At 36.6% G+C, this 15,753-nt stretch overlaps 1 protein-coding gene across 3 annotated transcripts in view; it reads right to left on the bottom strand.

The window, feature by feature from the left end:
- The window catches only part of CSPP1 (centrosome and spindle pole associated protein 1), a 136,596-nt gene that overhangs the window by 105,588 nt on the left and 15,255 nt on the right, over positions 1–15,753 (bottom strand). Inside the window, exons 4-7 of one of the 3 annotated variants that reach the window (XM_011976489.1) lie at positions 8,015–8,118; positions 7,274–7,297; positions 2,255–2,335; positions 484–582 (exon numbers count right to left, since the gene is read on the bottom strand). In XM_011976489.1, coding sequence (XP_011831879.1) covers positions 484–582; positions 2,255–2,335; positions 7,274–7,297; positions 8,015–8,118 — 308 coding nt within the window. Of the gene's footprint in view, positions 1–483; positions 583–2,254; positions 2,336–7,273; positions 7,298–8,014; positions 8,119–9,773; positions 10,265–15,753 lie in introns of those variants that run through there. The other 2 variants (XM_011976491.1, XM_011976490.1) reach the window with 2 other exon arrangements.

The raw sequence follows: 15,753 nt of genomic DNA, 5'->3' as shown, positions 1-15,753 counted from the left end.
TGTCACCCAGGCTGGAGCACAGTGACGCAATCTTGGCTCACTGCAACCTCTGTCTCCCAGGTTCAAGCAATTCTCCTGCCTCAGCCTCCCAAGTAGTTGGGATTACAGGCACCTGCCACCAAGTCCGGCTAATTGATCCTTAAATTTTGAAAAGAAAAAAAAGTGTATATATATATAGAGAGAGAGCTAGGAATTGTCAACATAAAAACTCATTTAAATTTTTAAAAATAAATGAAAATCACTTAACAAAACTGATCTCTAAAATTAAATCTCCCTAATTACATGTTAAAAGTTCTTCAATATGAGATAAAACAACTTTCAAAACTAAACATTTAAATGTTCTGTGTTTGGTTTAATTTGGCTTAATTTTGCAAGTATTTACAAAAAAAAAAAAAAAGTAAAATGTCTAAAATAGAAAAACCTTTTCAAGTACAAAATATTCAACATGTGGTAGTACAGATTTACTTCAAAAGCAAAACCTACCTCAGTACTCTTTTCCACCTGCCTGAACTTTTCACTGGATTCTTCCTTACCCCTGAGAAACTGATTGTATTCTTTGTTACGTTCAAGTTTCAACCTTTCCTTAAAATAAAAATCAAAAGGCAGTGTTAACTTCACCTTCAGGAAAAAAAATACCTCAATGTCATATCGGAATGTCAAATCTGAATCATACATATCAGAACTCTTACCCAGAATCAAGCTTTACTAATAATTTCAAGGACAAATGTCACTGAAAGGTATGGGAGAAGTCGGAAGAGGTTTGAGGACACCCATACAGCTCCCCAGGTCTTTCTTGTCACGTAAGAATATGCACGACTACATGCTTTGGTCCATTAACACATGAGGTCTCTAATAGAAGGGAGTTGCTTCGTTCATGAAACATCTCCATTTTACACTCCAATAGTTAACAGAGCTTAGATGACATTTTCCAAAGAGCCATGCCACATAAATCCATAGATTGCAGGTTTGATTCCCAACAGCAATCCTAGACAAACCAGGTGTATTCTGCCAAAAGCATTCAGAGATAAATCTCTCCCACTAGTAAATATGATGATTGTGTTTGCCAAGAGAACTGTCATTAGCATGTTTCCAAAGAGATATGATGGGGTTACCTTCCTTCTTTCCTTCTCAAGGACACCTCCCTCTCCTAATGCCCCAACCCACTCCCTGAAGCATCTGCAGCTAACCATTTCCTTTCCAAGGTTAAAAAGGATCCTTTATATTTTAAACTTAAAAAGGCAAAGTTATCATAGATTATAAAACATTATAATGAAATGTTCTGTTAAAGCACAAATATGTAAGATTAGAAAATGTTCTTAAATTTTAACATTTCCCGTGTCACTAAAACAACACAATCTAAAAAAGTATTAAAGAAACTAGGTCAGCCGGGTGCGGTGGCTCACGCCTGTAACATCAGTACTTTGGGAGGCAGAGGCGGGTGGATCACGAGGTCAGGAGTTCGAGACCAGTCTGGCCAAAATTGTGAAACTCCACCTCTACTAAAAATACAAAAAATTAGCCAGGCGTGGTGGCAGGCGCCTGTAATCCTGCCTCCAGCTACTCAGGAGGCTGAGGCAAGAGAATCACTTGAACTGGGGAGGCGGAGGTTGCAGTGAGCCAAGACCGTGCCACTGCACTCCAGCCTGGGCGACAGGGCGATACTTTGTCTCAAAAAAAAAAAAAAAAGAAAGAAAAGAAACTAGGTCTGTCTTTTGAAATTTATTAACTGTCAATTGTGTCTTATATACTATTTCATGATCTCTGATATACTCTGGTGAGACTGAGTCACTACGAGAGGGGTACAGTGCTTTATCACTTTTACCACGAAGGAACATGCATGTGTACTAATGGAGTGACAGAATCACACATTCAAAGAACCCTTACCCTCACCCGACATAAAAGCTCACTATAATTTCACATCCACTCATTCCAATAACTGTGTTACATAGCATAAACTTTACAGTCAGAAACCCATGGTGAAAAAAATGAATTCTGAATATTCAGTTAAGTATAACTGAATACAGCAACAGAATCAACATATTAAAGAAATATACAATTACATGGTTACAAATGTGTTCAAGAAAATTTTTTTAAACAGCATAAACATGACTCCATGGATTTTTGAAAAAGAAATATATTCAAGTATGGAGAAATGATGTGATCTTCCATTTGCATTTAAATCAGCAGTATGTTCTTTTATGATTTTGATGCCTGGGAAAACTGCTACCCACAATAACTACTCCTATCCACCTACCTTAGCAGATAACCTCTCACCAATAGGAAGAGAAACTCCCAAAGTAGATGGATCTGTTTCACTCGTAGATAGAAAATTTGTCTGTATATATACACATTAAAAAAATATATTACCTAATTGCCTTTATAAAATATGTTGCATAAATGTGTCTTTGCATTTTATATTCTAAACTAGTATTACATTATGCAAAGCAAACGAATGAAATGGAATGAAGACAGAAACTACAAATCTATATAGACCATACCAAAAGCATTTGGAAAAAAGAGAATTTTCTTCCAATCAACAACTTCCTGAAAGGGAAAATCAGGCCTTAATTTTCATTTGCAATATATATATGTCTATTGATTCAAGATGATTAGAAGCATGAAGAAAAACTTTCCCAATTTATATTCGTCTTCTAAGCACATACTCTTCATTATCAGTGCTCTATTGTCTTTTTGTTCTCAAGGCAAATTTAAACTTCCTCACAAATACCTTAATGCATGCCACAACAGTTTTTTTCTATTTTTCCTATAATTATGTGAGTGAATATCTACTGAAATGCCAATAGATATAAATTATGAATGTTGTTTATGTGTTCCTCCAATCTTGTTCACTAAGCATTTAAGTAACGCAGTATAGTAGAGGCAGCATTAGACTAGCAGTCAAAAGACCTAGGATCTACGACTAGCCCAAGCACTTATTAGTTGTGTAACACTGAGGAAGTCACTTAACTTCTCTGACAGACACTTTCTTCTGTAAAATGAGAATAGTACCTGCTCTGCCTACCTACCAAAGCTGGTATAAGGATGAAGGAGGATAAAAAATATAAAATCCCTTTGAAAGCTGTAAAGCAAATACAAAGGACTGGTTAAAAAAAAAAAAAATACACATGATCCCCAACTGGTAAAAAAAATACATATGATCTCCAACTTTCTGGTACTGTTACTTAGTAGTCAAATAATTTGGAATAATGTACTTCACTTCACTTCAGTTTCCTTGTGTGTAAAACAGAAATAATGTCATCTACACATCACTAGGTTATAAGGATTAAATCAATCAATAATTGTCAATCTGCCTAATTCCATGCCTTTTACTTATTCACTAAACAAGCAATTAGCAACCATCTAATACTATGCAGGTACTATTTTCAGGTGGTAGGGATACAAATATATTTTCCCTATATTCAAGGGATTTACAATTCAGTTGCAGAAACAGATATGTAAGCAAATAACCACAAAACAATGTATTAACTACTACAATAGCGTTGTATTCAAAACATTATGGAAAGAGAGTAATTAGCAAAACTCAGTGATTAATAAAGTTTCATTAAATCTGGCCAGGCAGGGTGGCTCATGCCTGTAATCCTAGCAGGTTGGGAGGTCGAGACAGGTGGATCACTTGAGCTCAGGAGTTCAGACCAGCCTGGGCAACAGGGCGAAACCCCGTCTCTACTAAAAACACAAAAAATTAGCCGGGCTTGGGGCCGCGCGCCTGTAGTCCCAGCTACTTGGGAGGCTGAGGCAGGAGAATCCCCTGAACCTGAGAAGTGGAGGTTTCAGTGAGCCAAGATCAGCACCACTGCACTCTAACCTGGATGATAGAGTGAGACTCTGTCTCAAAAATAAATAAAGTGTCATTAAATCTGAATTTACAAATGAGTTGTGCTACAAAAGCTAATTTGAAAGTTGGCTGTATGGAACTCTAAACTTATCTGACAAAGAAAAAATAAGACACATGACCAGATCCCTGAGTGATTTTACCTCCTATATACTGAAGTACATTATAAACCTAATTATTCTGTAGAGTTATAAATGCATGAAAAACCCATTCACAGTTCCAACCAGGAAGATAGATTTAACATCCTCAATCCTTCATTGGGCAATTTCCCATTCCAAACATGGGTCAAGAATGATGTTCGAAATTTTCAATAAAATGAAAAGAATAAACAGTAACAACAACATAGGCTGGGAGTGGTGGCGCATGTCTGTAATCCCAGCACTTTGGGAGGCCAAGGCAGAAGGGACACTTGAGCCCAAGAGTTCGAGATCAGTTTGGGTATTTAAAAAAAAAACAAAAAAACTTTTTTTTTTAATTATTATACTGTCTCTATCAAAAAAAATTTTTTTAATTCTTAAAAAAAGAACAACATAGTGAGTTTTTTCAAAAAGCTAAATTTTAATCATTCATTCATTCACTCATTCATTCAATAAATACTGAGTGCCTACCATGTGCCCAAACTCTCTGATGCATTTGGGACTGAAAAAAACAAATAAAGATTCCTGCCCTCCAAAAGCATACATTCAAGCTGGGGAAAATGAAAAAGAAATAATAAACATAATGAAGAGTAATTATACAGCATGCTAGAAGGTAATAATTACTGTAACAAAAAGGAAATTAAAAGGACAGGCTACAGATAGTGCAGGTTTATCAGGCATGAGGGTGGGAAGAACAAAAATCAAGAATTCTCTTTTGGACATGGCCTACATAAGATAATAGGTAGATTTCAAAGTGAAAATGTGAATTATGCAGCCAGCTAGAAAAGTCTGAAGTTCAGGATGGCGGTCTGGGCTGGAGATATTAATTAACTGACTCAATTTAAAAACTGTTCCCGTGAGAACATGTCTTTTCTGTGTTTAGACGGTCAAGCATCTTTTATCCTAAAAACAGGAAATCATCTCTGGGCAGGAAGGGCTCAGGAAAAAAAAAATTAATTAAAACAGGAAAAAAGATGGTAGTTGTTTGTTTTAATAACTCTTCTTGGCAAAATTAAAAGATTTGATTTGATTTTCTTTTTTTAACTCAAATATCCATGCAATCCAAGTCTGGAAGCCACAAGAGATATGAGTGGGACTTGGAAATCATACATATTTCAGGGGGTCCAGGAAGCTGCAGCCAGCTCCCTATATTCTGTGTAGTTTTATTTTTCTCTTGCTTTCCCTTCCATTCCCACCTTCTCAAATGTGAACAAAAGACTCTCTCTAATTTTAAGGAAATACTGCTCCTCTACAAGACTATATTCTTTTTTTTTTTTTTGAGATGGAGTCTCACTCTGTCACCCAGGCTGGAGTGCGGTGGCTTGATCTCGGCTCACTGCAAGCTCCGCCTCCGGGGTTCACGCCATTCTCCTGCCTTAGCCTCCCGAGTAATAGACACCTGCCACTACTACAGGCGCCTGCCACCACGCCAGGCTAATTTTTTTGTATTTTTAGTAGAGACGGGGTTTCACCGTGTTAGCCAGGATGGTCTCGATCTCCTGACCTCGTGATCCGCCCACCTCTGCCTCCCAAAGTGCTGGGATTACACGCGTGAGCCACCATGCCTGGCCGACTATATTCTTAATAATCTTAAAAAACTGGCCAGGTGCGGTGGCTCATGCCTGTAATCCTAGCACTTTAGGAGGCTGAAATGGGCAGATCACAAGGTCAGGAGTTTCAGACCAGACTGGCCAATAAGGTGAAACCCCAGCTCTACTAAAAACACAAAAAAATTAGCTGGGCGTGGTGGTGGACGCACGCCTGTAGTCCCAGCTACTTGGGAAGCTGAGGCAGAAGAATCGCTTGAACTTGGGAGGTGGAGATTGCAGTGAGCCAAGATCGTACCACTGCACTCCAGCCTGGGCGACAGAGCAAGACTGTCTCAGAAAACACACACACACACACACACACACACACAAATAAAAAAATCTAAAAAAAACTCCTTCACATCCCTTTGAATTTAAAGATTTCTACTTTCATGAAGGCAATTTCTTCTTATGTCCCCCACCACTATCTTTTTAAAAAATCTTACCTAGGGAGTAATGCAAAACCTACAAGAGAAAATAGTAAATATCTGATACCAGAAGAAAACTCCACCTAAGAAGAAGAGGTAGCGAAGGGGAAGATAATGAGGTATAAGCCCAGGGAGTCAGGCTGGAACATGAAAGACATGTGCCATGCTAAGGAATTTGAATTTTTATCCTGGAGTGAAAATTAGCACAAGGAAATCAGTTAACAAGTTGAGCAGCAATTTAAGACAAAAAGATGACAGTCTCTACATGCAGAACTGTCTTAAAACACAGTTACCATGCTCTTCACAGGCTATTTAAGAAAGTATGATGCTTATCACTACCTATCACATATAACCAGTTAAAAATCCACTGCCTTCTAATTTGATTCTATCCTATACACATCGTTATTCCTTACTACTCTCAAAAAGAATGATACTCTGACCCAGTCAGGCTGGTAAAGCTAATATGCCTCATTCATACAAAGCTAAAGTCTACCCTCTGGGTCCCCCTTTACTCTATGCTCTCCATCTGAAAAGCTTTCTCACTTTGATTCTCTCTCTAGATCATCCAAATCTAGATTGCCTCACAAAATAGAAATTCCCACTATGAGGACTTTCTTGATCATTATATCCTTGTAGTTACCACTTTCTGAATTGTATGAATGCTATCTCTGCAACTAAATTCTAAGCCTCTTGAAGACAGGATGCATACCTGATACATCTTCATAATAAGTGTTTAAAATACGTTAGTTGAATGGTGAATCCGTGAGATTCTTTTTAAAGCCAGTTTTGTAAAACCATAAACTGTTTCTCTTTGTTTTCTAATATAAATGGACAAATGTAATTTACAGATTTTGTTGCAAAAACAGAGTAATCCAAATTCTGACAACATGTAGTTCAAATATCTTGGATATTCTACTACTCTATTAATCTTACTGTGATTAGCATAATTTAAGAAATGAAAAATTGCATGCTAAAAACAGACTTAACTGCAGAATATTCAAAAAGAACGCATAAGAAAGCAATAAACACAAACGCAAAGCAGGAATCAAAAGTAATGACTATATTAACAGAAAATTATAATGTGTACGCTGTCATCTGCTAAAAGCAAGAATACAAAGTGGTGCCATTCAAACATCTCAAAATCACAAATGAACCCATTTTCCTAATTGGTTTGAATCTCATAAATGCAAACAATTGCAAGCTACTAGATCATAAAAAAAAAAGAGAGAAAGCAAAAACTGAAGGAGGACATTTTGTAGACAACCCTACCTTTCTTTTCCCTTGTGTAATGCCCTAAAGTCAAGGGAAACAAACCATTGACAAAGTGTATTCAGTCAAAGTTCATTCTCTCCGTGTGTAAATCAGAATAAATAAGAGACAGTTTGTACATTTGGAACAAACATAAAGCAGTAAAAAATTAAAGAATACCTTGAGATCACAGCAAACATCGTGATTGTTTATAATAATTTTATAACCTAAATTTAAAACTTACAATAAAGCTTTACGTCGGCCATTATATAATTTAACAAAAACACTAAAGAGTTCTACTAAGTAAAACATGAGATCATAAAACAAAAGCTTTAGTGGCTAAATAATTAAATGTAATTGTATAAGCTTGGCTTATAGGAAAACAATTAGCAACTAGAACTCCACATGTCATTTTAATACATAGTTGGGGGGTGCAGAAGAGAGGGAAACCATGATTGAACTACTTCAAACCATGACAACTTTACAGAAAACATGAAAAACCATAATTAACTATCTCACTTAAATTTAGAATCCACTGCCTTAGTCAAAAGGTCAAAAGTCTGTATTAATCTATGGTGCCAGTTCTCAGTAATATTTTTTCTCTATCAATGTCATATATGCCACTTAACTTTGACTATAATACTACTTTGCTAGTACCACTGAAAACCTAAACATTAACACATATGACTAATACCTTATGAAAACAAATTTAGGAGCTGAATTCTGAAACATTAAACCCAACTCATTAATAGAACTCGTTACCTGAGTAAGATAACGTCTGTAATCTTGCCGCAATTCTTCTTTTAATTTATGTTTCTTCCGTTCATAGTCGTCCCCAAGTGGTAAACTTAATCCATAATCAATTCCTAGAAAAAAAACAACTTCTTAATATAATTCATTTTCAAACCAGTCTCAAAGTTCTACTTCCTGTAACAAAGCACAGTAAGAAGGAACACAATTATGCTGATTCGGAGACTAGGATTAGGGTAAGTTTTTTACTAAAATGTCTCAATAGATAATACATTCACATAATCAAAAATATTATCAAAAATATCATTCTCATCCATGAGCCCTAGCCACCCTGTTCTCCTGTCCAGAACAACAAACATTGTTATTTCTTGTCTCCATGCAGAGAGTTTTTTAATGCATCTATAAACAGATACTTTAATATTATCATATACATATTTATATGCATGTGTGCATTACATTTACTTTTTCCCCCATTAAGATAAGTAGTCCAGCATTGTTTGGCATCTTGCTTTCTCAAGAACAGCAAAATTAAAGCAAAGCTAATTATCTTTACTTCTTCACTTAATTATATACTAATTTCTATAAAAATAAATACCAACAACAATTTTAATGCATCATTTTCAGTCTAAGAAAACCAGTAACATGATTTTCTTAGCATATAAGAATATCGTTAATATAACATGTTTCTGAGAAAAAATTATTAGGGCCATGTGTTGCTTAGGATGACATTTCTTTTTTTTTTTTAGTTTTCTATCAAAGAGCATTCAGATAGGATGAAATTCCTAAAAACTTCTGAAGTTAAACCACTTCTGATTTCACAAAAATGGATATTAATTTTTATAATGGTAAAATATATATAATATAAAACCTACCATTTTAATCATTTCAAGCTTACAATCCAGTGGCATTAAGTACATTCACAATGTTGTACAATCATCACCACTATCCATTTCCAGAATTTTTTCATCATCCCAAACAGAAACTCCATAAATGCATGTTAATTTTTGAAGAAAAATTTTGAATTTGAGTAGTGTTTCCTTACACAAAATTTAAAAATCAAATTACATTTAGGGATGATGATGATGATGACTGTACAACTTGTAAATATACTAAAAACCATTGAATTGTAGACTTTAAATAGGTACATGTTATGGTGTATAAATTATATCTCAAGAAAGCTATCAAAAATCAAATTATATACTTTTCAAATCTTCAATAATAAAATACTATATCAAGAAGCATAGACATTAGATGAGTATTTAGATTTCTGAAGCTTCATTCCTTTTTTAGTTCCACTATACACATAATACTATAGCATTAAAAAATTATCATTTCTAAACAAAATAAAACTTGTCTTTTTTTTTTTTTTTTTAGAACAGGGCTCACTCTGTCCCCAGGCTGGTGTGCAGTGGCGTGATCATGGCACAATGCAGCCTCAACCTCCTGGCCTCAAGCAATCCTTCCATCTCAGCCTCCTGAGTAGCCAAGACTACAGGCATGAGCCACCACACCCGGCCAAAACTTTCCTTAAAGATTCAGCTATGAGCACTACAGATGAAATAAAATTTGACTGTAGCTTATAAACTGATATAAAAAATCACCATTTGTGCCTTATTTCTCACAATGTAGCTGAATGATGGGAACTTTTCAAAAATGTGTCATATCACTGCTTTACTACATCACTGAAACATTTCAGGCAGGGAAAAGACCAGCGTAATATAAACATAAGTGGATGTTTATGGATTCTTACAGAATACTAAAATCCACTTACCGCTATCAACACTGGAATTCTCTTTATAAACATTTCTGGCCTATTTAACTCCTTGATGATAGAGGGTATAACAGAGGATTCCTTAGGGACACCTCTTACACAAGCTTCTAACTCTCTTCCAAAAGAAACTAAAGCATTCCATATGCTGGGAATTTTAAATCATCCTAGAAAGGAACTGTTTCCCCTTGAAGGAATCTAAACCTTTTTTTAAAGATACAGAATTTAAGCCTAAGGAGAGAAATTTTCGATTCTCATGTTCAGAATGGAACATCATATATAAAACTAAACTATAAAATCTATGAAGGCAAGGTCCACGCACTATTCAATTTTATAATGCTGGCACATAACTTTAACCCAAGAAAATGTTCATCGAATAAATCTGCAAATGAATATATGCATGAGTGCCTGAGCCAGAGAAAGAAATGAGAAAAGGTGAGGGGGAACAATATACTATACTTAATATTCCATTTCTCCTGTTAGCGGTCTGACTGCACAGAGAGAGTTAGTTACCAAAGTTACATATCACTAGTCACACAGGGTCACAATGGATGTTCTATTATGCCAAGGAGAAAAAGACAACAATGCTGCCAGGATGATGCCAACACACTGCCTTCCCATCCAGGAACAAGCAATTTACAAATTTACAAAAAGCATATGTTTAAGGTGGCTTTTACTGCTGTTTTTCAATTCTACTGGGTGGGTTTATGTGGAAGAATGGAAAGAAAAACATAATTCATTTTCATTTAAATTATTACTCATATATACATATATACATATATATATATATATATATATATATATATATATAGAGAGAGAGAGAGAGAGAGAGAGAGAAGAAGTCTCGCTCTGTTGCCCAGGTTGGAGTGCAGTGGCGCAATCTTGGCTCACTGCAACCTCCGCCTCCCGGGTTCAAGTGATTTTCCTGCTTCAGCCTCTCAAGTAGCTGGGATTACAGGCACCTGCCACCCCTGGCTAATTTCCATATTTTTAGTGGAGACAGGGTTTCACCATATTGGCCAGGCTGGTCTCAAACTCCTGACCTCATGATCCGCCCACCTCGGCCTCTCAAAGTGCTGGGATTACAGGCATCAGCCACTGCGCCCAGCCTATTATTCATATTAAGTTAAAGTTTTATTTACTAACAGTATTTGCTTTTCACTATTAATTCAAATAGTATTATAAAATTGTCTTAACAATTTTATATAATAAAATATATATAAACATATAATCTCTTCTAAGTTATTTATAACTTTATTAATTTAATGTTTAGTCAACAGAAAACACTAACTTTTTCATTCTTATTTTTGTCGTCTTGTACCATTTTATGCGTTAGAGCTAAGTCACAGATATAAAATTAGGAACTGTATAGAACAATGTAAATATCCTATTCTTTTAAACCATGCATTAACAATAACATCTCAATTGACTTAATGAGCTAAGGAACACGGTGAGGCTTACTTATTGGGCTGTTGTCTTCTGGTGGATCTAGTAGCAAGTAAAGCATTCGTGTCACTTTAGGGTCATGTGAAGTGATGTCACTTCATGAAGTATAACATCAATGACCCTAAGATAGTTAACATTATACTTCAGAACTATAGTAATTAGAAGTATTTGGTTTCTATAGCAGTTATGGCTTACATAAAATACTTAAGACTAAAGTATATAACTTCTTTAAAATTAACTTACCTTCTAACAGGGCATTCATCATAATTACTCTATGAAACAAATTACCATGGAACTTTTACTTTCTTTTCATTATTATACTATCATAAAAAGCATTATGTAAAAATAATCAAAAGACAAATTATAGGACATAATAATAGGCCTTTACATAATGGGTGACTTACAAGGAGATGTGACTAATTGAGGAGACACTGCACTCTTAAATTACAGCTATAAAGGTATTACTACAAGGACCCATTTGACTCACACAAAATGAATAAAAACTGTAGAAGAGTATCTGTGATTTAGTTTACAACAGGATAAACCTAAGACAAAGAGGACTGATAATTAAAACTATAAGCCTGGGTGCTGTGGGTCACACCTGTAATCCCAGCACCTTGGGAGGCCGAGGTGGGTAGATTACTTGAGGTAAGGAGTTCGAGACCAGCCTGACCAAGATAGTGAAACCCTGTCTCTATGAAAAGCACAAAAAAAGTAGCTGGGTGTGGTGGCAGGCACCTGTAATCCCAGCTACTCAGGAGGCTGAGGCAGGAGAATCACTTGAACCCAGAAGGCAGAGGTTGCAGTGAGCCGAGACAGCACCACTGCACTCCAGGCTGGGCAACAGAGCGAGACTCCGTCTCAAAACAAGTAATTAAAACTATAATTAGACAGATGCAGTGGCACAAACCTATAGTCTCAACTACTTAGGAGCCAGAGAAGGGAGGATCGTTTGAACCCAAGAGTTCAAAACCAGCCTGGGCAACATAGCAAGACTCTATCTTTACAAAAAATTTAAAAATTAGTCGGGCATGGTGGCCTGAGCCTATAGTCCTAGCTAGTCGAGAGGCTGAGGCAGGAAGATCCCCAGAGCCCAGGAGTTTTAAGCTACAGTAAGCTATTATGGTGGCACTGCACACCAGCCTGGATGACAGAGCAAGATCCTCTCCCTTAAAAAAACTGGGTGGTGGGGGGAACTATATGTTTTAGGACCTTCACAAATTTGTATCATTTTAAAAAGATTAATGGGAGCATTTAAAAGATTAATGTATTTCTCAACAATATTGATTATTGTTAATAACAGTAATGGTTGTTAAACAATAAGTTAGTAAGAATTTCTTTTAATGAAATAAACACAAATATTATGCCTAGAAACAGTTTAGGGAGATAAAAGATCTTTTATAGATCACTTTTAGGTGACTTTCTCTTAATATTACTAGTGTCTAAGTTATTCTGACAAACTCCTTATTAAAGACATTGTTTCATTAGCTTATATGAACTAAATCATGTACATCCTACATGTAATAAAAAAACTGGACTGTTACTTTCTCTTGGCTTGGAAAAGAAAAAAGAAAAAAAAGTAAATGGCCTTTGCCTCTATTTCCTGAGAAGTAACCTCTAAATCCTTAAAATTTTCCACACAATGGGAAGGTCTTTATTATTCACGGTGGGCACCTTGGACCACACCTAATAGTTTACACTAACAAGGTAAATCATTGTGAGCCCCTAGTGGGTTTGACCTTAAAATTTACCCGATGATGGGAACATCTTTATTATTCACAGTGGGTACCCTAGACCACACCTAACAGTTTATACTAACAAAGTCAATCATTGTGAACCCCCAGAGAGTTTACACTACAGAGATGACAAAAATGGGAGCTGATCATGCCAGAAAAACCAACCATGTGATTTGAGGGTTGGGCCTTTGTGCCAGGTGACATCAGCCAGGCGCAAGGGGAATGAATGTAGCAGGGCTGGAGATCAAACCAAGAAGCAATGATTCAACCAATCATTCCTACATAAGGAAAATCCAGTAAAAACTCTGGACACTCAGGCTCAGGTGAGGCTGGTTGGCAATATGCTGTATCCTGTCACATACTGATGTGCCAAGAGGGTAATGCCTCCCTGAGACTAACAGATACTTCATGTTTGGACCCTCCCAGACCTTACCCTATTTGTCTCTCCCTTTGGCTAGTTCTGATTTGTATACTTATGCTATAAAACTGTGACCATTAAATATAGCACTTTCTTGAGTTCTGTGAGTCATTCTTATGAATTATTGAACTTGAGGGGATAGGGGAAACCCCCAAATTTATAGCCAGATGGTCAGACCTGAGGGTGTCCTGGTGACCCTTGGATTTGCAACTGGAGTCTAAAGTGAAGGCAGTCTTGTGGAGGCCTATGCCCTTAACCTGTGAAGTCTAGTCCAAGTCACTGTAATGCTACCTCGAATCCTTTTATGAAAGGTATAAATAGTGGTAGAAAGAGTCACATGGAATTAACCATGAATATCATCAGTATCTAACAGAAAAGAATTCATAAAATCATAGTGTTGTATGATAGTTGTACTATGAGCTATCAAAGATTGTTTTCATTGGATAAAATGAGTATGTCCAGTTTATATATCACTGATTACTACACTATGCTTAATTACTTATTCAAACTATGATATTACAGTGCTTTAAGTCAATACCTCATTTCCAAATTTGACCTACATTAGACCTGTTTTTTATAATTCCTAAATGAGACCACTTAAGGAAAACCCTTAGTTGCCAAATAATTTTACATTTTTCCCAGTGTGAGAAACTATGTATTTGACTGAATTTTAAAGCCACAATTAATCAAGCAGGAGGTCAGTAACTAAAGCTTATGCGGTATAAAATTAGTCAAATTATATACTGCTCTTTAATAAAATTCCATGTGCATCAAAAATTATTAATTATGGTTTCAGATGGCAATGGAAGAAGCATTCCATGAAAATCAAAGTCAACACACCGAAGAGAATTGGTTTTATTTTTGCAATGGGGACATTAACTCGTTGGTTTAAAACATCTTTTCCAAGCAGTAAGTGCTGCACACTGTGCTAGGCAGTGGAAATACAATAGGAGGCAAGTTAGCACGTCACTGTGGTACAAAAGAGAAGCTGAATGAGTTCAAAACTACTCTTCAAAAGGAAAACCAACCCTCTAGAAGCACATGACAGGATTGACCAACCCAATCTAGCAGAAATAATAAGATGGAACATTTATCATACAAGAAAAAAAGAAGTTTGACGCAGAGACTAATATGATCAGATTTGTTTTATGCAAATATATAAAAAACACACAGCGATTTGGTAGAGGGGGCTAGACTGTAAAACAAAACAACCACCAAAAACACTAGGAAGCTTTTACAAAAATCTTACAGACAACAGAGGCCTGCATAAAAGAAAGTCAGTGGGATTACAGTCAAGTGACCTTATTTGAGATTTACGCATCAGTATCAACTAGACTTGTGTAACTGCTTGATATAGGAGACAGGAGAAGACAGGAATCAAGGATGACTAAGCAGCTAGCTCAGTGAGATGGGGAGCACTTGAAAGTTTGACATGAGTATAAGTTAATTTTGCAAATTTTGATTTTGAGCCCATGCCATACATGACCATACAAGTACAGATGTCCAATAGAAAATCAGACATATGGATCAAGTTCGCAATAGAACCTAGAACTGGGATAAAGATTCAGAAGTCATGAATACACTAATAGTAAATAAAGCCCTGTGAGCGGATATGGACACTCGGGGAGTGTATAAGATAAGAAGTCGGCCTAGGTCAGAGGCCCAAGTAACACCAATTAATGAAAAGGCAAAGGTCACCATCTTTTAGTTATACTTTTAACTCTCCATCATATGTGAATGTAATGATCAAAGAATAATTCCTAAGACAATTCAAAAACCTACATTTTTTTTTTTTAATTGAGATGGAGTCTCTCTGTCGCCCAGGCTGGAATGCAGGGGCACAATCTTAGCTCACAGCAACCTCCACCTCCTAGGTTCAAGTGATCCTCCCACCTCGGCCTCCCAAGTAGCTAGGATTATAGGCTTGCGCCACCATGCTGGGCTAATTTTTTTGTATTTTTTTAGAGACGGGGTTTCACCATGTTGGCCAGGCTGGTCTTGAACTCCTGACCTCAAGTGATCTGCTGGCCTTGGCCTCCCAAAGTGTTGGGATTACATGAGCCATCATGCCCAGCCCGAAAAACTACTTTTAAAAAGATGGAAGGCCAGGCACAAGTGGCTCACACCTGTAATTCCAGAACTTTGGGAGGCCGAGGCAGGCGGATGGCTTGAGCTAGGGAGTTCGAGACCAGCCTGGGCAACACTGCAAAATGCTACCTCTACAGAAAATATATGTATATATAAAAAAGTCAGCCAGCATGGTAGTGCTCACCTGTAGTCTCAGCTACTTGGAGGCTGAGGAGGGAGGATGAATCACTTAAGCCTGGAAAGTGGAGGTTGCAGTGAGCCAAGATTATGCCACTGCACTCCAGCCTGGGTGACA

This window comes from Mandrillus leucophaeus, unplaced genomic scaffold (genome assembly GCF_000951045.1).
Source record: "Mandrillus leucophaeus isolate KB7577 unplaced genomic scaffold, Mleu.le_1.0 Scaffold167, whole genome shotgun sequence".
NCBI lineage: Eukaryota > Metazoa > Chordata > Mammalia > Primates > Cercopithecidae > Mandrillus > Mandrillus leucophaeus.
The sequence above is the reverse complement of the archived record's forward strand: the minus strand, read 5'-3'. Positions and strand labels throughout refer to the sequence as shown.